The sequence below is a fragment of the Haliotis cracherodii genome, unplaced genomic scaffold, assembly GCF_022045235.1.
Source record: "Haliotis cracherodii isolate W230 unplaced genomic scaffold, xgHalCrac1.p SCAF_6, whole genome shotgun sequence".
Taxonomy (NCBI): domain Eukaryota; kingdom Metazoa; phylum Mollusca; class Gastropoda; order Lepetellida; family Haliotidae; genus Haliotis; species Haliotis cracherodii.
Genome location: NW_027266319.1, coordinates 54,390,104 through 54,416,098, shown reverse-complemented (window position 1 = coordinate 54,416,098; position 25,995 = coordinate 54,390,104). Strand labels below are relative to the sequence as shown.

Below are 25,995 nucleotides of genomic sequence, written 5' to 3'. Positions count from 1 at the left end.
AAAATCCGTTGCTTTACAAATCACAATTGCAATGTGAATTAAAGAATTTCTCAACAATAAATAAGTTTTTCAACAATAGATGTATCTGTCTGCATGTATTTAACCTCGGGGTATCCTTACACAAATGTACCCCCAGGGGTAATTGCTTTCACAAGACTCGATGGCAACTTGCCAACGCCATGAGATGGAGCAAATACTACCAAGCCCCCACCCCCTCTCCATTTGGGACCATTGGGACCTGCAATTTTTGTATGGAGTTCAGATAATAATTCTGTCAAAACTTTGACCAGACAATCCAATACATAGCGTGTTTACGGATTTGGTTGGAATTACGGCTGTTGCATTGTGTACATGTGCAGAAATCCTGCTGCTGACAAGTATAGGGAAATACTTCAGAAACTGCAACACAGTAGTCAGGGGCAGTCGTAATGTCTTGACCCAAACATGGCCCTTTTATAAATAATTGAAGAATGCTTCGTTAGTCCAGATTATCTGCCGAAACAGATTCCATTTGAGACCAGTGAGTGAGTGATCGGGCGAGTGAGAGGGTCTGGGTCTGAGTTATCACACACACTAACATGGACGTATGCACGACCACAGTCATTCTTTCATGAGTTTCATTTGTTCCAAGCAATTAACGATTTTCTCAATAAAATACAGGAGTCTATAGTTTGGAATGAACAGTTTTATACATGTTTATATACATATGTATGTTTAATGCCATAGTCAGCAATATTCCAGATATTTGAAGGGGGACTTTCAGACGAAACTTTATGACTTGAAGCAGAAACTATTGTGTCCCCTCCCTCCCCGAATGATAAATGGACCTACTATTGCGAATTTATATTTCATTGGGATTTTTCTTTGATAAACGTCAAACCATCTGACAAGTTTGATAGAATTATAACTTTAAAAGCCAGATATGCTTTTAGGACAAAACATGAGCCGTCTACCTATTTGGATACAAAAATAAATACTCGTTTTAAAATGTAAAAAGGAATCCTACTGACGAGAAATCTGTTTAATCCTTTCGTTCCACGAATCCAGTTGAAATGAAGTGAGTTTTCTACATAGACTTTGTTGTGATTTTGTACCCCTTCCTTCCACTCTTGAGGCAGAAGTTCTATCTATGACACCACGGACGCGGTTTTTAAAGTCAATAGACCAAACAATATAACTGAGTCTTATAAGATGGGTGCGTGTATTAAACTCATCACCATATGATCTCGACAAATATCTTTTAACGCTGAACAATCATGACAGGCTACTATATTACTTACCACTGACAGGAGACCCGTGAAGATCCGGGGCAGAATAGGTCTTCAGCAACCCATGCTTGCTGTAAAAGGCAAATATGCTTATCGTAAGAGGCGACTATTGGGATCGGGTGGTCAGACTCGCTTACTTGGTTGATGCATGTCATCGATCCCAATTACGTGGATTGATGCTCATGATATCAGTCACTGGATTGTCTGGTCCAGACTCGAATATTTACAGGCCGCCGTCATATTGCTGAGTGCGGCGTTAAACAAGAAACCAACCAACCGACAGGACATGACTTAACAATAACAATTTCAGAATAATTATTAACTTCCTTCAACACGGTTGTTGGAAGAAAGTCCCCATCTTCGTCTTTTCTGTTGGTGTATTTTCACTTGAGAAACGCTCATTCAGTGGCGATATGCGTACTTCCGAGTGTGTAATTAATGTATGGCTTCTTAGCTGAGAGTTCGCCCTGAACTCGTTGGTTTCAAACCGAGATCAATTTCAGCTTTTCTCCAATATCAAGCCGACAGGCCATGATAAAACTGAAATAATGCCCAGAGGGCCCTCAAACCCATTGTACTCACTCACGATGATGATGACTGTAAGGACGTCTGTGACCAAGTGATGATGACTGAAAGCAACATCTGTGACCATGTGATGATGACTGTAAGGACGTCTGTGACCAAGTGATGATGACTGTAAGGAACATCTGTGACCAAGTGACGATGACTGTAAGGAACATCTGTGACCAAGTGATGATGACTGTAAGGAACATCTGTGACCAAGTGATGATGACTGTAAGGAACATTTGTAACCAATGATGATGACTGTAAGGAACAGCTGTGACCAAGTGATGATGACTGTAAGGAACATCTGTGACCAAGTGATGATGACTGTAAGGAACATCTGTGACCAAGTGATGATGACTGTAAGGAACATCTGTGACCAAGTGCCATTACTTTGTACAAGGTGTCCCTGTACACACATCTGAACGTGTAGCTGTCATCACACACAACCTGCATTATTATGGAGAATGAACCTTCTCTCAGACTGTTAACACAGTTCAAGCTTTGAGGTGCAATTATTAGAATATGTGCTGGATATACCATCGAAACAGAGCTTCTTTCAGGTCTTCACCTTCAGGAAATGTTAGACAGAAAACACTTCTTTGTATGTTACATTTTTTGTACGATAAATCATTAGGTGTGTTTTAGCATACCAAAATGATTTCGACATAATATTCCCCCATTGCATATAAAAAATCTACTGTGAGTTTGTTGTGTGGCCAGTACCTTCTAACAACTGCGATCATGTTATTCCTTCTGTATCTGTGAAGGCTCTGACACCGGAGGTCAAACAACGCTCTAGACATTCTGGGGCTATCTCCTTTGAAGTTATCGTCGCCGTTACACATTTGTAAGACACTCACATCAAGAGAAAGACTGCACCTGTCTGGAACAAGACTGCAACTCTCTAGACCAAGACTGCAACTGTCTAGAACAAGACTCTAAATGTCTCGAACAAGACTGGAAATGTCTAGTCGAAGTCTGCAACTGTCTAGAACAAGACTGCAACCGTCTAGAACAAGGAGGCGGTCGGGTAGCCTAGTGGTTAAAGCGTTCGCTCGGCACATCGAAGACCTGGGTTGGATTCCCGACATGGGTACAATGCGTGAAGCCCATTCCTGGTGTCCCCAGCCGTGATATTGCTGGAATATTGCTAAAAAGCGGCGTAAAACCGTACTCCCTCACTCCCTCACTCTAGAACAAGGGTGCAACTGTCTGGAACAAGATTGCAACTGTCTAGACCAAGATTGCGACTCTCTAGAACAAGACTGGAACTGTCTCAACTCAATTGACATATTTGACTTATGAGCTCAACTTTTTTATTCTTTCAGTGCAACGTTTCGCTACAGATGCTGGTAACTTTATCAAGCTAGTGCTAAAAAAAAGGACATAAACTGCCAGGCCAATGAACGTTTATACGTGACAATCAGATTTGACCCAAAATATCAAACATTATGAAAACGGTTCAAGGTATAAAACAGTCGCCGAAATACTGCAAAGGTAAATGGACACTATCATAACCGTGTTATACATCACCATCGAATAATTATTTCTAGCAACCATCAAACATGGGTGTGTACTATCCTTTGCCCGGCTGTGTAGTTGTTTAAATACACCTTTGCCTTGACAAAAACAACAGAGACAACAAACAATGATGACAGTGGATGAAGCCATCGGAAAATATTATTTTTCTGTCTTTTTTTCTGGGTTGGCTGGTCCAGACACTGAGGGACACAAACACTCCCCCATTAAAAGAAAAGAAGATGTTCATAACAAACGCTGTGATTGTGTCCACAGTTTTCCTTCACATGCCTGAACTATTTATCAAACCTTACCATATGCACCTTTACTGTTAATCATTATACGAGTACGATAAATTAATACTTTATAACACACCCTATCCTTAATATATAAATTACAAATTCACAAGGCACGCGAACGCACTACACACTGACCCAAACTGACTGTTTGTGTTTTCATCCATTGTACAAGAAAAATTAAAGTATTATGAAAATGTCTTTATGATAGGTATTATGACAAAATGTGGTTCTAAACAGAATAACCGTATAATACCGCTTATTTCGAATTATAGACTCTAGTATGTCATTGAGGAGGTCGATTATTGCTTGCAACAACTAATAACTATGGTGTTTTAAGTCAGTGCTTGATGTTATCATTAGTAGAATGCATAAAAACTTAAAAAAGGGGTAACAGAATTGGAATAAACTCATTTTGTCCCAGACAGCTGGCTACATGAAAAGTATGTAGCCATTTCCACTGACAAGACTTGAAATAATATAACTATAAAAAGTAAGCATCACTACATGATTTGTTAATGAAAGAACTTGGTACAAGTGACATATCAACTATTGCGACAAGCCAGCATGTTTCCTAGTACCAACAACTTTTGACTTGACTCCAAGATAAGATTGGTTGGTTGGTTTGTTGTGTAACTCCGCACTCAGCAATAGTCCAACTGTATGACGGCGGTCTGTAAATAATCGAGTCTGGACCAGACAATCCAGTGATTAATATCATGAGCATCGATCCACGCAATTGGGATCGTGGACAGTTTCTGAAAAATGAAAGCAAATGACATCTGAAGTTCCGTGAGAAAACAATATGTGAAACGCTGGACGTCTTCATTGATAACATACCCGTGAAGAGGGGACTAACGGGATCGGGTGGTCAGGCTTGCTGACTTGGTTGATGCATGTAATCGATCCCAATTGCGTGGATCGATGCTCATGATATCAATTACTGGATTGTCTGGTCCAGACTCGGTTATTTACAGACCGCCGTCATATAACTGGAATATTGCTAAGTGCGGCGTTAAACAACAAACGAACCAACCAAATCAAACTTGTACTTTTAAAATACATTCCAAACAGTCATTTACATGTTCTACACAATACGAATTTGTTATTATATTAAAATATACAGATCCAGCTGAGTAACACCAATCGTTTTAAAATACAAGTGAAATTTCGTTTTATCCAAACCAGATGATTGCTAACGATTTAATGCATTAGTTTTTTTGTAGGCGGTTTGGATCTCTTCTGCAGCCCAATGATGTGTGAGTGTCGGGTGTAGTACTTCCTGGTGGTGTTGCTGGTCGCCCTGGAATCATGTGAGCATGATTCAATGTTTTAAAGATGTTGTGTTGTGTTGTGCGTGATGTATGTGTTTTGTGGGCATGTTGTGTGTTGCCTCCGTGTCTGTGTAAAGTATATGTGTGTTGTGTTCTTGTGTGTCTGTTCGTGTGTTGTGCTATGTTTTTTTGTGGTGTCTATTATGTGATGTGTTTGGTGGTTATCGTATCGGTGTGTAGTGGTCGAGTGTATGTGATGTGTTTGGTGGTTATCGTATCGGTGTGTAGTGGTCGTGTGTATGTGATGTGTTTGGTGGTTATCGTATCGGTGTGTAGTAGTCGTGTGTATGTGATGTGTTTGGTGGTTATCGTATCGTTGTGTAGTGGTCGTGTGTATGTGATGTGTTTGGTGGTTATCGTATCAGTGTGTAGTAGTCGTGTGTATGTGATGTGTTTGGTGGTTATTGTATCGGTGTGTAGTAGTCGTGTGTATGTGATGTGTTTGGTGGTTATCGTATCGGTGTGTAGTAGTCGTGTGTATGTGATGTGTTTGGAGGTTATCGTATCGGTGTGTAGTAGTCGTGTGTATGTGATGTGTTTGGTGGTTATCGTATCGGTGTGTAGTAGTCATGTGTATGTGATGTGTTTGGTGGTTATCGTATCGGTGTGTAGTAGTCGTGTGTATGTGATGTGTTTGGTGGTTATCGTATCGGTATGTAGTAGTCGTGTGTATGTGATGTGTTTGGTGGTTATCGTATCGGTGTGTAGTGGTCGTGTGTATGTGATGTGTTTGGTGGTTATCGTATCGTTGTGTAGTGGTCGTGTGTATGTGATGTGTTTGGTGGTTATCGTATCAGTGTGTAGTAGTCGTGTGTATGTGATGTGTTTGGTGGTTATTGTATCGGTGTGTAGTAGTCGTGTGTATGTGATGTGTTTGGTGGTTATCGTATCGGTGTGTAGTAGTCGTGTGTATGTGATGTGTTTGGAGGTTATCGTATCGGTGTGTAGTAGTCGTGTGTATGTGATGTGTTTGGTGGTTATCGTATCGGTGTGTAGTGGTCGTGTGTATGTGATGTGTTTGGTGGTTATCGTATCGTTGTGTAGTGGTCGTGTGTATGTGATGTGTTTGGTGGTTATCGTATCAGTGTGTAGTAGTCGTGTGTATGTGATGTGTTTGGTGGTTATCGTATCGGTGTGTAGTAGTCGTGTGTATGTGATGTGTTTGGAGGTTATCGTATCGGTGTGTAGTAGTCGTGTGTATGTGATGTGTTTGGTGGTTATCGTATCGGTGTGTAGTAGTCATGTGTATGTGATGTGTTTGGTGGTTATCGTATCGGTGTGTAGTAGTCGTGTGTATGTGATGTGTTTGGTGGTTATCGTATCGGTATGTAGTAGTCGTGTGTATGTGATGTGTTTGGTGGTTATCGTATCGGTGTGTAGTGGTCGTGTGTATGTGATGTGTTTGGTGGTTATCGTATCGGTGTGTAGTAGTCGTGTGTATGTGATGTGTTTGGTGGTTATCGTATCGGTATGTAGTAGTCGTGTGTATGTGATGTGTTTGGTGGTTATCGTATCGGTATGTAGTAGTCGTGTGTATGTGATGTGTTTGGTGGTTATTGTATCGGTGTGTAGTAGTCGTGTGTATGTGATGTGTTTGGTGGTTATCGTATCGGTGTGTAGTAGTCGTGTGTATGTGATGTGTTTGGTGGTTATCGTATCGGTGTGTAGTAGTCGTGTGTATGTGATGTGTTTGGTGGTTATCGTATCGGTGTGTAGTAGTCGTGTGTATGTGATGTGTTTGGTGGTTATCGTATCGTTGTGTAGTGGTCGTGTGTATGTGATGTGTTTGGTGGTTATCGTATCAGTGTGTAGTAGTCGTGTGTATGTGATGTGTTTGGTGGTTATTGTATCGGTGTGTAGTAGTCATGTGTATGTGATGTGTTTGGTGGTTATCGTATCGGTGTGTAGTAGTCGTGTGTATGTGATGTGTTTGGTGGTTATCGTATCGGTATGTAGTAGTCGTGTGTATGTGATGTGTTTGGTGGTTATTGTATCGGTGTGTAGTGGTCGTGTGTATGTGATGTGTTTGGTGGTTATCGTATCGGTGTGTAGTAGTCGTGTGTATGTGATGTGTTTGGTGGTTATCGTATCGGTATGTAGTAGTCGTGTGTATGTGATGTGTTTGGTGGTTATTGTATCGGTGTGTAGTGGTCGTGTGTATGTGATGTGCTTTGGGTTTTCTGTTGTACAATGTGATGTATGTTTGGTGTGTGTTGTATGTGTGTGTTGTATGTGTGTGTTGTATGTGTGTGCTGTAATGTGTATTTCCTGTGTATAGTATGTGTGTTTGTTTTGTGCTATCTTTGTGTGTTTACTGTGTGTGTTTGTTTCCAGTGTAATGTTGGGCAGAGGTTAAGGGGGGTAGGTGGAAAGAATGCCGTGAGGATCGTTTGTCGGCGGAGGTGAGGTGAGGTGAGGTGAGGTGAGGTGAGGTGAGGTGAAGGGAGGTGAGGTGAGGTTATCGTGTGAGAGAGGCTAAGATTGAGAGTGCTGTTTAGCGGAAGTAAGAGGTGAGGTGAGGTGAGGTGAGGTGAGGTGAGGTGAGGTGAGGTGAGGTGAGGTGAGGTGGTGAAATGGGGTTTAACGTTGCGTCCAAGATTAGTGCACTTATATAGCGACGTGTGTGTGTGTGTGTGTGTGTGTGTGTGTGGCTGCTTGTACTAGTCCGGCCTGATGCCGATTTGTAGTGCTAGCACACTGAGATACCATGCCGCAGTTAAAGATGAATACCCCACTCAGACACAGTACCATCTTTTAACTTCTTTTTGGTATGACGCGGCCAGGGATCGAACCCCGGACCTTCCACTCTCCGGGCGGACGCTCTACCACTAGACCACGGAGACGGTCAGTGAGAGGTGAGCAAGGAGAGAGAGGGATGCAGTGTGTTTGGTGGCACGGCAACGAGGGGTGGAGTTGACTTCTCACTTGCAAACTAGTTTCAACCTGCCACTTCACACTGATTCCAGTATCAGCATTGATTACACCGACAAGCGACGTGAACCCCATTTGCAACACGACGACGGAGACGCTAATACCCCACCCCACAAAGTGTGCCCAGTACTACAATTGTAGCGCCCCAGCCATGAAATTTAACCGCATCATCTTGGGGAAGAACCTACAGGAATGTCCCTACCCGCTGCTGTACAACCCTGGAACACAGAGATGTGAGCACTACAGCATGGTCCAGTGCGGTAACAGAATGGAGCCCTTGGGAAAATGTGAGTGCCAAGGCTTCCTCTTCGTTTCGATAGAAGCCAAGAGCAGGGCGCTATCAAAATTAGAAATATGGGTATTAGAGATACGAGTGCGTATTATACGCAAATAAATAAGTCTTGTGTACATTGATCAATCGGAAGGGGTGTTAATTGGGATTGTTCACTAGCCAATATATTAGCAAATATCGCCGTGGGCGCTTATTAGAGCGGGACGCTTATTACGTCGAATACGGTATGTACCTTTTAACAGTTGTTAACTACAGCAATCCTTAATTACTGGCCAATTGCAATATTTTGTCCATACACACAATGATGCGTTGATTCATTTCTATTGGAAAAAGTGAACACATTTGAGTTGATAATGCACTGATAACAATAATAGATGATTGTTCCTTGTGTTGCCGGGTGTACGGGTGGCCCTTTCGTTCTAAGGCGCCGCGATTCGCTGTGCAGAGTTGCGTCCATTGGCCACGCCAGAAATATATGATTGTGGGTTCGAATTCCGGTTCGCCCCGATTATGTTTCTAGGTTTGTCAGCACCATACCAGTGCTCGTGGGTTTCACCGAAGTGGTAAACGTCTGAGACCTGCATCACTTCGGGCTTTCCTCCCACATTAAGCGGACACGCCGTGATATAACTGGAATACCGGTAAACGCGGCTTTAAACCCAACTCACTCACTCCTTGTGTTGCCATGCTTTAACACGAACAAAGATGTATTATATGTATATATATATATATATATAGACACACACACACACACACACGAGCATTACGATCGCAGAGATATAGAATGTTGCAATGTACCCTAACTGACTGCTAAGGGGTGATTTCCAAATTAAAATCCAGAGGTTAACCCAGATATTGGTACGTACACAACTTAATTGTGAAGTCAGTATGTGACCACACGTGATCAATAACTTTTATTGAAACACAGGGTTTGGGGGTTACAGTCAACAAAAAGGCATTCAATACAAAATGTAAAGAGGGTGACAACAGCAATAAGTAACATGCCCCAGAATTAATGTCAGTTCACTGACAAATGCTGAGAATATGCATGAGTGTTCAGTTGAATGTCTTTAAAGGGTTTGTCAGTTCTTCAGTCCAGAGTAGTGTTGGACAGTGGCAGGAATTCAGTGTTTCCAAATAGATATCCAAGCTGCAGTTAGCTAGCCTGTCATGTTCACGTACCCAATAAGGATAGACAACTCTAATTCTAGTACTAAACAATTCCGTAAAGCTTCTTTCGCTGCTGTTGACTGCTGTTCAAATCTGGCCACAGCAGCACTTATTATATTTTTTATACCAGCAGTTCACTCGTTTGCCGCCACTGACAATCCCTACATATATACCAAAACAGCATGCGCCACTAAACATCACAATACAATGCACAGAAAAGGCTCCGTATATCCAAGCAACGAGACCCGTGGTAGAATAGGTCTTCAGCAACCCATGCTTGCCGTAAAAGGCGACCATGCGTGTCGGAAGAGCCGACTAACGGGATCGGGTGGTCAGGCTCGCTGACTTGGTTGATGCATGTCATCGATCCCAATTGCGTGGATCGATGCTCATGATATTAATCACTGGATTGTCTGGTCCAGACTCGATTATTTACAGACCGCCGTCATATAGCTGGAATATTGCTGAGTGCTCTATTTATAGTCAACAGAGCCAACTTGAGGTGACGAGCCAATACCGAAGAAACATTTCCGTCACTTTTAGCCGTGTTAAAGCTGTACTTTTGCAGTTTGGAGTAATCGTGAGATACCTATTTTAATCTAACTATTAGTAGAATATTAGTTAGATAAAACATACCAGTATAATTATATTTAATAAATACGTTTGTATTCACCGTTTTAACTTCATTTCTACAAGGCATACAATTCAATATGGCTGACCTTTATCTGTACAGGCAAGACCACAGACAGGTGCTGCCGAATTTGAAGTAGCTGACTCACAAACTGGGACATTAGGACATTAGGGATACAGGAAGTGATTGGAGTCATATCCAATCTTGTACTTTTAAAACACATTCTAAACAGTCATTTACATGTCATTCAAAATATCAATGTTTCTTATATTAAAATATCCGGATCGCTCTTAACACCAACCTGTTTAACATACAACACCTGAAATTTCATTTACTGATCAGCTCCAACATGTTAATGCATTAGCTTTCTTGTAGACGGTTTGGATCTCATCAACAGCCCCATGATGTGTGAGTGTCGCGTGTTGTGCTTGCTGATGGTGCTGCTGGCCGCCCTGGAATCTTGTGAGCAAGCTTGTCTTTTTAATGATGCTGTGTGGTGTGGTACTCTCTCTCTCTCTCTCTCTCTCTCTCTCTCTCTCTCTCTCTCTCTCTCTCTCTCTGTCTCTGTGTGTGTGTGTGTGTGTGAGTGTTGTGTTGTTTTATTTATGTGTCTTTTGTTATGGTTGTGTTGTGCTCCGTTTTATGTGCTGTCTGTTGTGTGATCTGATGTGGGTTTTATGTGTGTTTGTTGTGTATCGTATATGTTGTTTTCATGCGTGTATGTTGTGCTGTTTGTTATGTATTCCGTCTGTGTTGTGCTGGGTGGAGGTAAGGGAGATATTGAGGATCGTTAGTCTGCGGAGGTAGGTAAGTGAGTGAGTGAGTGACTGACTGACTGAGTGTGATTTCACATCGCCTTTAGTAATATTCCAGTAATATCAGGGCGGGTAACTCGAACCCGGGCCTTCAGTGTGAAGAGCGAATGCTTTAACCACCGGGCTACCCCTGCCCGGCGGAAATACGAAAAGGTACGTTGAGAGATGGAGGTGGTGAGGAGAGTTGGTCGGTGGAGGTGAGATTGGTTGGTTGGTTGGTTTGTTGTTTAACGCCGCACTCTGCAATATTCCAGCTATATGACGGCGGTCTGTAAATAATCGAGTCTAGACCAGACAATCCAGTGATTAATATCATGAGCATCGATCCACGCAATTGGGATCAATGACATGCATCAACCAAGTCAGCGAGCCTGACCACCCGATCCTGTCAGTCGCCTTTTACGACAAGCATAGCCACCTTTACGGCAAGCATGGGTTGCTGAAGACCTGTTCTACCCGGAATCTTCACGGGTCGGTGGATGTGAGAGAATAGGTGGATGTGATGTGTAAGAGAGGTTAGAGTGGGGATCGGGTAGATTGAGAACGTTGTTCCCCAGAGGTAAAAGGTTAGGGTGGAAACAGGGTCGATGAGGGAGAGAGAGGGGGGTAGGGGTAGAGGTGGGTGCAGAGTGTTTGGCGTCACTAGTAACAAGGTATAAAGTGGACCTAAGAGTCCACCCTCGCAAACAAGTAATTAACCTGTCACTTCACACTGATTCCAGCATCAGCTTTGATTGCACCCAAAAGCGATGTCGACGTGAACCCCATTTGCAAGACAACGACGGAGACGCTGATGCCCCACCCTACTGAGTGTGCCCAGTACTACAACTGTAGCGCACCTGCCATGACTATACATGGCAGACCCTGGGAGAAGAACCGCCAGGAATGTCCCTACCCACAGTTGTACAACCCTGAAACACAGAGATGTGAGCACTACAGCATGGTCACGTGTGGCAACAGGACAGAGCCCCTGGGGAAATGTAAGTACCCAGGTGTAGTGTTCACATGTTAGCACATGAGTATAACGCATTGCGATATGTATTTAGCGGTATGCTTGGTGTAATGAGGCATGAGAGTTTTGCCCCTTAGGTCATGGAAGCGAGGGAATAACATTAAGCTTGGTACACGCCACTAGGTCTCGTTCGTGCATGTGTGCGTGCGTCCCGAAATAGTTTCCGGAGCATATTTCGCTACGAAACTTTGCATATCAATCAGACTCATGCTGAACTGGTGAGTATTGATATTTAGGAAGTTTAGATTTTTGGATTTTTTACGTTTCCATGGCAACAAGTTCTATAAGGGTGGTGTTAATTTCTGGAGCGTAACTCAAAAACTGTTAAATACCTCATGTCTACCAGGCATATACTGAACTGGTGCCTTTTGCTATTTAGGAATTTTAAAAATACTGCCGTGAAAGGCGACTATGTTAGTCAAAGTTGTTGCCAGGGAAACGAAAAAAAAATACATTCTAACAATCCCTAAATAGCAAAGGGCACTTGATGACAAACTGGTCATATGTGTGCTTAGTTTCGAGGAAGAATACCCATTAGTTTTTAAAGATGTAGTCAAAAGTCAAACTTCTTGCCATGGAAACAGGAAACAAATATCTAAATTCCTAAACAGCAAAAGGCACCACTTCAACCTCTGAATAATACATGTTCCAAGTTTGATTCAACGATACCTACCTCCATTTCAGCTAAGTCTTACTTGTGTCCATGGATACACGGAAAAATTAAATTTTGAAACATTCCTGAATAGCAAAAATACAAATTTTAAAAATTACTTGATATATCTTTCAAGTTTCGATCAAATATACTGAATGGTTTTCGAATAAATCTGCCTCGGAAACGAACCCCATCCCCAATGGAGTCTTTGTCCAACTTCTTTCCATAAAGGTTTAAAAAAAATAAAAAATCGAAAAATCCCCAAATATCAAAAGGCACCCCTTCAGTATGTGACTGACAGATTTGCCAAGTTTCTGATAAAAAAACCCTGATCGCTATATCAACCAACGAAGCAAGCCACAGGTCATGATCAATGTCCACCCGTTAAGAATCGCATCTGTCGTTTTGTCTACCCTTGCCTTAATGGGCTTTTTACAACAGAATCTGTTTTTTTCATGGACACTGTGAACAAATAGTATTTAAACACTTTTTATGTGTACATTACAGTATCATTATTAAGGCCATGTCTGCCATGCTAATATATGGTTGATATAATAAAATCATATCAAATTAGGTGACTGTTATATATACGATTGATTCGCTAAGTTTGCGATTTTAAACCGATCGGAACGCTGCTTTGAATATTAAGAGGGTCATATATAAACTAAGCGGCAAAAGAAAGTAAAGGTTGGCAATTTGTAATTTTCCTAAAAACAGCGATAACTAGTGGAAAGTGGGTATTGGGAATATGACTGCCCAGGAACAGGTACCAAAAAACGCCTCACCCGAACGCGCCACCTTTGACGGCGCTCGTGCGGTGACAAAAAAATGGTGAAACAGGTTTCCCGCCTATGGCATAAACTGCACGTGCATGTTAGCTGTATAAATGCGTTCGTTTGCAGGGTATAACCACACGTGATGAAAGCACACAACGGAAATGCCACGACTGTCACAAGAGCAGAGAGAGAGAGCCATCGGCATGGCCGAAATGGGGGCAACATAGGTCCAAATTGCAAGAAGGTTTGGTTGTACACGATTGACAGTAGCCAGGCTGATTCAACGGTACAGGCAGACAGGGAGGACACAGGACAGGCCTAGAACCGGACGACCCCGACTGACAACACCACTGGAAGACGGTCAGATACGGCTCATTCACCTGCGAAGCAGATTCGTAACGGCGACGGCGACGGCAGCAACAGCATTGGGACATCCCATTAGCCAACGTACAGTACTACGACGTATTCGTGCTGCTGGAATCCGAGCGTGCCGTCCTTTCCGAGGAATGATACTGACTGCCTAACATCGACGCCTGAGACTGCGATGGGCGGGGGAGGTTCGACGCTGGCAAGTGAGAAATTGGCGTCGAGTGCTGTTTACTGTTGAAAGTCGGTTTAACTTGTTTCGAAATGACGGCAGAGAACAAGTTTATCGACGCAGAGGGGAACGTTTGGCTCCGGCGTGTATTCGAGAGGTCCATCCATTCGGCGGGGGAGATGTCATGGTGTGGGGCGGTATTTGTGGAGATCAGAAGACTGATTTGGTGATTATACAGGGAAACCTGAACGCTGTGCAGTACAGAGACCAAGTGTTGCAGCCAGTTGTGCTTCCGTTCTTACAAAACCAACAGCAGGGGACAGTGTTTCAACACGACAATGCCAGGCCCCATACTGCAAGACTGACTCGGAACTTTCTAAACCAGCAGAACGTTGACGTTTTGCCCTGGCCTGCCCACTCCCCCGATATGAATCCTATTGAACATCTGTGGGACCACCTTGACAGACAGATTAGAGCACGCCATCAGCCTCCCGTCAACAGACAAGAATTGCAGCAGGCCCTGAGAGACGACTGGCAACGGATTCCAGTCCACGTCATCAGAAGACTGACGTCATCGATGAGGCGGCGTATCACAGCATGCATTGAGGCAGCTGGACGTCATACACGCTATTGAAGGCAACTGTGTCGACAATGAACTTTTTTGGTGACATTTCAGACAACTTTTGAAAATGAAATTTCTTACCCCACCATTATTTACCTTGAGCTTACATTACCTGTGATTGCACAATTTCATTCAAACTGCGGTTGATCAATCATTTGTTACCCCTCCCCAGGTTATATGATAATTCACAACAAAACCTCTTCTTGTTATTTTATTATCGATCATGGAACTCAGCCCAAAACTTTCTTTTGCCGCCCAGTTTACGATGTTGGTGTTATGGGTTGGGTTTCAAATGACACATTAACGGATCTGAAATATGTCTGTTTCCATGGCCAGGCGAGTATGCCCGGTACGCGTGTCTTGGGGGCAAGGACTGTAGGCAACCTTGTTACATCTACAGCCCCAGCTGCAGGAACCGCCCCGACGGCCTTAACCCCTACGCAAATCGACCAATGTCTGCTCACTACGTTGTATGCTTTAATCAGCGACTGGTCTACACTGACGTGTGCAACGGTACCATCTTTGACGCAAAACTGCGTGCCTGCAAATGTTCCTAAAACAAATATGTAGTTTATACAACAATGGAACAATGGGCAAAAGAAATTAAAGAGTTTGTCAACAATGCATGTATTCGATCCCAATTACGTGGATCGATGATCATGATATCAATCACTGGATTGTCTGGTCCAGACTCGATTATTTACAGACCGCCATCATATGGCTGTAATATTGTTGAGTGCGGCGTTAAACAACATACAAATAAATTCCTGGGCAAAATGTGCAGATACGAACAAAATCAAGTAATATGCTTGCCCGACCTTATTAACCACGCTGCACTGCTTGTCCATGCAGAACACCGGTGCGTGTCACCTCTATTAGACCAAGGCGTTTTTAGTGCCCTGAATCATACTCAGACCACATGACACATATGGCGCTGGATCGGTTTTATGGCGGGGGGTGGCATCACTGTGACTGAGCGAACCCCCACTCCATATTGTTCAAGGAAGGGTCTACCCGTGAATATCCGGGGTAGAATAGGTCTTCACCAACCCATGCTTGCCGTAAAAAGCGACTATGCTTGTCGTAAAAGGCGACTAACGGAATCGGTTGGTCAGGCTCGCTGACTTGGTTGATACATGTCATCGATCCCAATTGTGTCGATCGATGCTCATGATATCAATCACTGGATTGTCTAGTCCAGACTCGATTATTTACAGACCGCCGTCATATAGCTGGAATATTGCTGAGTGCGGCATAAAATAACAAACATACAAAGAAATCAAAGAAGGGTCACCGGACAGTACTATCCGGACATACATAACTCTTTGTTATCCCGTGTGCAAGGCGTGTGGGTCTACTTTTTGTCTATCAGTATGACAACGCCCGTGCTCTCCGTGCATGAATCGTTGATACCCATCTCCAGCATCACAACATCCATAGAATATCCCGGGACATGACAGGGAGACGTCTGCGTCAACATCATAGACCGCCTACCACGTTGGCTGAACTTGACCAGCTGCTGCAAGAGGAGTGGGACGGACTCCCTCAAATCGCCACTGGGAGACTCATACGCAGATCGAGTGAATAAATGTTAGACAAAACGTGGCGGTATTATGCACTACTGATCCAAAAACGTCAAATTCGAAATTTCCCATCTTACCACCATGGTCCTTCAAGATCGTTGAGCGGTCATAACATCTGTCGTCATATTTCTCAACCGGATGTAATGTGTTCCCAATTCGTTCATTATTATCACATAACTACAACTATAAATTTTAGAAATTTTAGAAATTTTACGTACTTTCTAAATATCCCCTACTTTTTTAAAGTGTATATATGAATGTTACACGGCTGTCTCAAATCTCCAACAATGTCATAATGATTACTTTCGAATCAAATACGGCGTTAAACAACAAACTCAAGCTCCTGTCCATTGTAATCAGATATTCGTGCTCGTTAACGCTAAACAAAGATCTGAGGAGATCCATTACATGTCACGCCAGCACGGCCTTTCATCCAACCAATCAGATCGCGCTTAGAGATCGCGAAAATGAAAGTCCGAATGTGTTTCTCTTCCTGCAACCTCGGAAAGGTTAACACGAGGCATTCAGAACAGTTAACAGCTGTAGGACTGATTCCGTCAAAACCATCGAATATCTCGGACTTCAATGGGATAAACATGTGAATTTTGAAAGAGTCTTTGCATAGCCGTGGGAATAAAAGCGACAAACTCTTTCCATATTCATAAGAAATCTCCTCCAAAATCAGAGTCGATTGTAAGATTCCGACTATATCATGAGCATGTGTTTATGAATCACTATCAACAGTGATGATACCAGGTGTTCGCGAAAAGATGAGCCTATACTGACCCACCGGTTGCACCCGTCACAAACACATGCAAAGGTAAGACAATTGTTCACCTGAATAAACACGGTAACATATGGTGGAAGTCAAAATAGGGAATTGCATCATTCTTATGACTGATGCGTCAAAAATGGAAATACCCCCCACATGTCTACCATACATCTTTTGAAAGTTTTACTGAGGTCATGAAAGATGTAACCTTGATCAAACAGATTCTGAGCAGTGACTGAGTGAGTATGGTTTAAGGCCGCTTTTAGCAATATTCCAGCAATATCACGGCGGGGGACACCAGAAATGGGCTTCACACAATGTACCCATGTCGGGAATCGAACCGGGTCTTCGGCGTGACGAGCGAACGCTTTAACCATTAGGCTACCCGACCGCCCCGATTCTGAGCAGGAGCCCGCATGGCGCTTTTTGAGATCTTGGTAGAGAGTGCTTGCTCGATTGTACGTCAAAAGTCGTAAAATGTGACTATGCTTGTCGTAAAAGGCGACTAACGGGATCGGGTGGTCAGGCTCGCTGACTTGGTTGATGCATGTCATCTATCCCAATTGCGTGGAGCGATGCTCGTGATATTAATCCCAGGATTGTCTGGTCCAGACTCGATTATTTACAGACCGCTGTCATATAGCTGGAATATTGCTGAGTGCGGCGTTAAACAACAAACCAACCAACCAACCAACGTCAAAAGTTGTGAAATGTAGACACTAAGGGCTGGAGCTGTGGTAATATTGTTCCATATAAAGGGAAAGTTGACTATTGGAATGTTTAAGTCATATAGTCTTGAAGAGAGCGTTTTGTCACTCTGAATCTTCATACATAGATCTAAATCTGAAACAGATGAAGCTGATATGCAATCTCGGCTACATGTTTGACATTCAATATTTTGTTACTGTTCAGTTCTCCAAATTTGTAAAGCAGAGTCAGGAATGGAAATCTCTTTGTTGAAACTAATGCCATAAAGCTCGAGAAAGCTGCTTTCTGATTACTTGTTTGATAGGCATCACTTAGAAGTTGACGGATGACAAGATAGACACAATTTTTATGGATAACAACTTCTTTAATACTGTAAAAAGGCGACGTTTCGGTATAGATCCTTATACCGTTGTCAAGCAAGACTGATATGACAACGGTATAAGGATCGATACCGAAACGTCGCCTTTTTACAGTATTAAAGAAGTTGTTATCCACAAAAATTGTGTCTATCTTGCTTTCTGATTGGTTACTGTCTACTTCCTGTCGGTCATTTCACTGGTCGATCAAAGATTTTAGCCTGAATGAGATGTTCTGAGGTCTTTGGTGTAGCTGTAGCGAGCAATAAGATCTGATGTTAATGAAATTACAAGCATCTGTAGTGTTGTTTTTGTTTTTGTTGTTGTTGTTTAATGCCGCACAAAGTAATATTCCAGCTATATGACGGCGGTCTGTAAATAATCGTGTCTGGATCAGACAATCCAGTGAATGACATGTTTGTTTGTTTGTGATTTATCGCCGCAATCAGCAATATTCCAGCTACATGACGGCGGTCTGTAAATAATCGAGCCTGGACCAGGCAATCCAGTGATTGACATCACGGGCATCCACGCAATTGGGATACGATGACGTATTTCTATGGCATTTTATCCCTTATCACTAAAACAGTGTATGTTATTCAAACGCATATCCACATGTTGTTAACGCGACATCCTTCTTTTTTTTAACGACTCATAGTAACCAATTGTTATTTGAAACCGTAACATTAATGGTAAATCAATCGCGCAACAGCAGTCTGGCACACACCTTGATAACGACTGTCAATTATAGAAACTGTGAACGATATGTTCAGGGAGCGTGGAACTTCACATAAACATGAAGGTGACAGGTCCTGTTCAACCTTTTCAACTGAAAACTGTACTGTATTTCATATTCTACCACGAGCACTTGTGTAACAGTGATATCGCTGTGAAGGGTAGTTTCAATCATTTGTACCTCGGAATGAAAACTGAATGACAAAAGTAGGTACACCGAGGTTTTTATGTAAACATGTTTATGTAAAAATTGAAAGAACTGATGTTGAATGTGTATTTAACCAACACTCATTCCTGCAACAATTTGTAAAAAGTAATCTGTGGCAGGGTGATTCTGTGTATAAAAAAATTGGTACAATGAAGACTGGGGTAGGAAATGAATTTGCATCCACATAACCCTTACCACGTGTGAAATGTTGTAAATTTCAGCCCCAAAAGAGTTTCAAAGTTAAGAAGTTACAAACCAGGAGTTTTTTTTATTATTTGTAAAAAATTAAAATCAAGTTATATTTTTTAAAAATGAGGTGAGATGAGGTGAAATGGGGTTTAAAGTCGCGTCCAAGATTATTGCACTTATATAGCGACGTGCATGCACGTGAGTGTGTGTGTGTGGCTGCTTGTACTAGTCCGGACTGATGCCGATTTATAGCGCTAGCTCACTGAGATACCATGCCGAAGTTTAACATGAATATCCCACTCAGACACAGTATACTGACTCCGAGCCGACCAGTCCTTGTTTTAGCCCCTTAATGCCGAGCGCCAGACAGGGTAACAAGTACCATTTTTTAACGTCTTTTGGTATGACGCGGCCGGCGATCGAACCCCGGACCTTCCGCTCTCCGGGCGGACGCACTACTACTAGATCACGGAGGCGGTCTTTTTAAAAATGAAAACATGCAGATGTGTTTTTTGAATGCTGACTAAGCGCCAGGACAATTTGGATATGATGTCGCTAAGATAAGATATATTTTTTCACAGCAAGAAAGAAACATGTTTTTTTAATTTAATACCGGTCTCACACAACTTTTCAAATAATTTTTATTGAAGAGTTGACAGGAATGGTTAAGTCGTTTAAAACGGTGCAATTCGCTAAGCAGAGAAAACTACAATCGTGGGTTCGAATCCCAGCACCATACACATGCATCACTTAAGGCTTTCCTCCCACATCAAGCTGGCACGCTGTTGAATACATGAAAGAGAAGCACACGTTAACCTACGCAATGTCAAAGTGCATACTGGCATTTGAAGGTGTTGACAAACGTCATGTAATACCCATCCCAGCTGCTGAAGCAATTTGTCCATGCACTGTGAAAACGGCTATCAGCTATTGAATCGATTGGCAACTCTGAACATTGTACACAAGCTGACACACGACACGGGAGTAAAGGCGACGGTAGCAATAAAATTTTCACCATGCATCCGACCCTTGTAGATCCGGGTTAGAATTGGTTTTCAGCAACCCATGCTTGTCATAAGAGGCGACTGACGGGATCGGGTAGTCAGGCTCTCTGACTGGGTTGATGCATGTCATCATGTCCCAATGCTCATGATGTCACTCACTCGTACAGATTCAAATATTTACAGACCGCCGTCATATTGCTGGAATTTGTCTATGTGACTCTAAGCAACAAACAAACAAACAAACCTACAAACAAACAAACAAACAAACAAACAAACAAACAATGCATTACATAAACGAAGTATTTGTAGCACTCCCGCTGCATCGTTGTTAATTCATTTATTCTCAAGTATCTTAATTGTTGATGACAAAGAGGTAGGAAAACATAATCTCTTTGGAGACTTAATAACATAAAATTCTCAAAATTAAAAGGAGTTGCTCACTATATGGCTGAAATATTGACGATGTGACGTTAAGTTTTAACTCACTGAAGGAGATGCATGTATTTGTATGTAGGCGATGGTTACAGAGAGTAACTAAAAATCACCGAACACATAACATTAACCATTAAATGGCTCAATGTGTAAGGAGTTAAAACTTAGCACTTCTCCAAATGGAATGGTTCATGGTATTATTTGCGTTGCGTCACCTTGGCGTGTGGAGACGGATGCTGTGGGGATCTGTTTTGTTTAATTTAGTTTTTTTGCCATTTTCGGGTTTTCATTTTGTTCAAATCAGATATCGTCTCAAGTAAAATTTAATTCAATTAGAAATGATAAAAACCAAACCTAATTAGGTATACAAGAATATGTGTCACTCTTCTGTTTATTCTTTAAAAGTTAGAGCACCTTGATGCGCCGATACTCGGAAATAACTTTGTAAAAACTAAATTGTAAGAGATATTTGTTTTTTCTAATAGTTGTATGATAATAATGAAGGACGATAGGGGTAAGATGCGAAATTCCAAAGTTGACGTTTTTGGATAGGTTGTGTGTAATACCGCCTTGAATTGTCAAACAATCATTCACTCGATGAGGCATACTGCCTATGAAATACATTTGGGGTAGGGGGTGGGGGGGGGGGGGGGGGGGGTGGGGGTGGGGGGGGGGGGGTGTCTGACCAACTCCTCTTGCTGCAGCGCCTGGCCAAGTTCAGCCAATGTGGTCGGTGGCCTATGCCGTTGACACACACATCTCCCAGACTTGTTCAATGCGGGAAAGGTCTGGGCTCATGACTGGCCATGGCATTATATGGATGTTGTGCTACTGGTTGTGAGTATTGACGATCCTGCTCGATGAGCAAGGGCGTTGTCGTCCTGAAAGACAAAACGTCGACCCACAAGCCTTGCAAACGGGACCACAAAGGGTGTCAGTATGTTGTCCCGATAGTACTGTCCAGTGACCCTTAATTGCACACTATGGAGTGGGGTTGGGTCAATCAAAGTGATGCCACCTAATACCACAACCGACCCACTGTCATGAGATCACAGGCTGACATTGGCTCAACGTTTATTTCGCAGTTTCAGCTCGATTTCGTAGAGCCTGGTTTCGGATCAGTCGATGGTCTTGGACGCCTTGAGCGGGGACGATCGTTAACATTTTGGTTTTGTTGGCACCTGTGCCATTGTTTGCGAATCTCAGACTATGAAACATTGAACAAATTGGCCACTGCACATTGACTTCTGACAGTTCAAGCATGCCAATAGCCTGCAGATGCTCCGCGCGTTGTAGAGGCCGCATCACTAGCTCATACACAAACATAAAATCGTGTAACTCACAACTCTGATGAGAAGAATCAATAAGATTGACAGAAATAATGGCCCACAGAGATTAATCGACCTTCCTTGAAAATGTTAAAATCTGGACTGACACCTACGCACGTGTGAGGCGCTACTGTGTGCGGCAGGTGCAGACTATATGATGAGTTTCGGTGTTAAACGCCCATACATAGAATGTTTATCGTCAACACTAATCTGTGTTCTAATACTTGGCATTAACATTTTTGTTTCATGATCGCGTACGTTTTCTAAAGAGTATATATCCGCTGACGCAGTGTCCAGGCGTCGAGTTCACATCGGGCAGGGCCCGGTACACCCTAATTACTCTTGTACCGGTGCATTCATTTTCAGGTGAGTATAAGGGGGAGGTGTCAGGGCCTAGCTGTGGGGCCTCCCTGACGGCGTTAACGCTGACGTAGGTCGCACTGGCGCCCCCACCTACATCGTATGTAGCGGCCTGTGCCTGTCTACCACGTTGTTTCTTGTTATTACATATAGTAAATACTCGACATATTGTTCGTGGTGACATCATTAACTCATCTTCCCGAGGCAAGGGAGGTAACTGACTGTAAAAGACCAGTTTCCACCCTTGCCGAACTAGGCTGGGATTCTGGAGTTACATTTTGGCTGGACTAACGAATCTGTGCATTGTCCAATCAAAATCGCACAACGAACTAGACACCCGGTTCGTAAAAAATATGAATTTCATGTGCAGATATCGATCGACTTCAGGATTTGCGAAACATGTTAACCGTCAACTGGGCGTCCACAGTTATTTTTCAAATCTTTTCATGTTTTTAATCAAGGTGCTCAAATGTTTTGATGCACTTCGCGAGGTAAGACCAGTTTAATTACAATATAGATCTTGATTATCGATCAGATCGTCTTGACTGGTCGCTGCCATTTTGTTGGAAGCAAATGCAAGTGATGTGAGAGGCGGAATCTGATTGGTCAATAGAAGCTATATATAAGGGACATAACTCGTAATGGCAACTGGTACCGCTCCGATGGAGCCAGGAAATTCCAGCGTTGTTCGGCAAGGTGGGAAACTGGACTTTTTTAGTCAGATAACATACTTGCCTCGGGAAGGTCTCGTTGACGCGGGACAATTTGCATTTACTTGTGACACTGAGCGGAGAGGTATTCTATAGGTTAAGTAAGAGTGAGTTGGGTTTAACGCCGCTTTTAACAGTATTCCAGTTATATCACGGCGTGTTAGCTGCATGTGGGAGGAAAGCACAAAGTGACGCAGGTCTCAGACGTTTGCCACTTGTGGTGAAACCCACGGGCACGGGTATGGTGCTGACAAACCTAGAAACATAATCAGGGCGAAACGGGGGATTCGAACCAACAATCATAGATTTCTGGCGTGCCCAAGGGACCCAACTCTGTACAGCGGCGCCTTATATGACTGGACTGCGTCACCTCGAAGAAAGGTTAAAATAAAGCATGGTGTTATGCTACTCATTTCTTACTTATCAATCTTAAATATAAATACGTCTCACGATAAAAAACCCATGGATGAACACACGTCATATTAATATCAAAAAAATATCAAAGTACATAGTGGTATTTGAAAGTGTGTACACATGTAAACTAATACCCTACACAGCTGCCCAATCAATGTGTCCACACACTGTGAAACACCTCATCAGCAATCGAATCTGTTGGTAACACTAAGCTGACACTTGATACAGGTGTGAAGACAAGTGTCAGATCCTTTTGTTCTGTGATGTAGAATTAATCCTGCATTTCATTACCGCTGCATAGTTGGTTCGGTAAGTGCTCATTCGTTTATTCTCCTGTATCTGTATTGCTGATGACTAAGAGATCAGCATCAGCATCACCAGTCCTTCTTCCTACCTATATATACCGCCTCCGTGGTCTAGTGGTAGAGCGTCCGCCCAGAGAGCGGAATGTTCGGGGTTCGATCCCCGGCCGCGTCATACCAAAAGATGTTTAAAGATGGTACTTGTTGTAAACCCTATCTGGCGCTCGGCATTAAGGGGCTAAAACAAGGACTGGTCAGCTCGGAGTCAGTATACTGTGACTGAGTGGGGTATTCATGTTAAACTGCGGCATGGTATCTCAGTGAGCTAGCACTATAAATCGGCATCAGTCCGGACCAGTACAAGCAGCCACACACACACACGTACTTACTTACTTACTTACTTACGTACTTTGGAGATGTAACGTGCGCTTTCCGACTGATGCGTATTTCGCACACGGGCCCGGCCAGGCCATTTAATGTGTTTCCGAAAGGGGCGAAAGTGGTGTGTGCAACCCATGAGGGGGCTTTAGGGGTTGTTTATATAGAATTTGGGAATTTTGAGATTTGGAATAGATGCCGATGGGGTTAGGGAGGAGAACTAAGGGAGCTGGGTATGGTGGATGTTTGTTTGTTTATGTGATTTTGATTTGGTAGGTTATTGTGTTTTTAGATGCGTTTTATTAGTTCCGTTTTGATCAAGAATAGGCCTAAGGCCTTGAAGTTTTCTAGTTTATTTTGTGGGTTTAGTATTGCTTCTAGAGTGAGAGACTTGTTTAGATTGAGGGTGGTTTGTAATGCGGTTCGATGTGTTAGGTAGTGTGTGCAGTGGATGAGTGCGTGTTCTGGGGTTTCTAGTTGTTTGCAGTGTGGGCAGTTACCTGTAGTGTGTTTTTTATTTGTTTTAGGTGGTTATTTAGGTTGGTGTGTCCTGTTTGGAGTCTAGTGATTACTCTGTCGATTTTCTTTGATGGATGGAGAATCTTTGGTTTGGTTAGTGGTTTGCTGAGCACTTTTTTGATTTGGCTATTTGAGTTTAGATATAGGTTATGCCATTTTTGTGATTTTTTGCTTGTTTACACTTTTAATTTCTGATTTTGAATGGGTAAGTTTAAGCTTATTTCTGAGATTTTGAGGGATAGTTTAGCTGCTTTATTGGCGTTTTCATTACCGTATATTCCTACGTGGGCGGGTATCCACAAGAAGGTTATTTGTTTGCCTGCCTTAGTTAGGTCGTTGGAGCTTTTAAGTATTTGATTTATTAATTCAGGTCGGTTTTTGGTATTTTTGTTTTGGAGGGCTTGCAGTCCACTTAGCGAGTCGGTAAGTATTAGGATTTTTTTGGTGGTTTTTGGATTCTTGATTATGGAGGGCTGAGGCCATGCCCATTAGTTCTGCCGTGAATATTGATTGGTTGTTTGGGAGTCGGAAGGATTGTGTGGTTTTAGTTGGTTGTGTGGTATGGACTCCGCACACACACGTATATGCACGTCGCTATATAAGTGCAATAATCTTGGACGCGACGTTAAACCCCAATTCAATTTCTTTATTCAACGTACTGAGGAGGCCGCAGCCCTATACTACAAACATGATTACAGGAGCAATTAGTACAATCATATAATTTCCAAACTTGATTTTCTTTGTATAAAAACATGATATATGTACATAGAAATATTTCTTATGGTTTCAATTTTGCTTGTGGTCAGTAATAGTTTAAACTTAAATGTACAATGGTTTACATGAAAAATATTTTGGTAAATATACTTTTCTTTGTTCATCATGATGCGGGCATACTAGTAAAAAGCGATACTCGTTCTCAATTAATCCTAGGTCACGTGGTGGACAGTCTATTTTCTCTCGGAATATTTTGATATCTACCTTTTTCAATTAAAAGATCGTGTGATGAACATCGGAATCTTGCAAGTGCTACACTAAATTTTCAAAGACAAACACTGAAAAGGTATTGCTCTGCAATGATATGTGACTTGAAACTGCTATATAACAGGGACTTTGGTGAACGCGTTAGAGTTGCATTCCATGACTGAAAATATAAATCTTTGTGTTATAACATTTATGAACAACCTTGGATAAGCAATATGTTCTAATTTAAATATTAACCAAAACCACAATTATTCAGCAGGTTCCTTAAGTCGGTTTACCCCAATTCACCTCACCTCCTACCTATATATGGTAAACAGATGCTCAGCAGATTGGACCGGTCCATTTATAGTTATGTTCATTTCACTTTGTACTTGTGCTTAAGGCCTCGTACGAAATAAATTGATTAACTGATTGATTGATTGGTTGATGTCAGAAACATGTTATCTGTTTTCAGACTTAATGATATAGTGTTCCCGAACGTTTAAATGACCTGCATGAATTTAAGCGATTGTTACCATAAACTAACAAAACATTTGTGTGAGGCGTTGAAACTGAACTCTGCTCTACACAGACTTGTTCGTACTTTCAGTCAAC

General features: G+C 42.4%; 1 protein-coding gene across 1 annotated transcript; it reads left to right on the top strand.

Moving 5' to 3' along the window:
• The first annotated feature begins 10,390 nt into the window (after positions 1–10,390).
• Positions 10,391–14,979, top strand: LOC139446147 (uncharacterized). Its single transcript, XM_071227446.1, has 3 exons — positions 10,391–10,469; positions 11,545–11,802; positions 14,759–14,979. Exons 1-3 carry the CDS (start codon positions 10,409–10,411, stop codon positions 14,977–14,979), a joined length of 540 nt encoding a protein of 179 aa, XP_071083547.1. The 5' UTR covers positions 10,391–10,408.
• Positions 14,980–25,995: the final 11,016 nt, after the last annotated feature.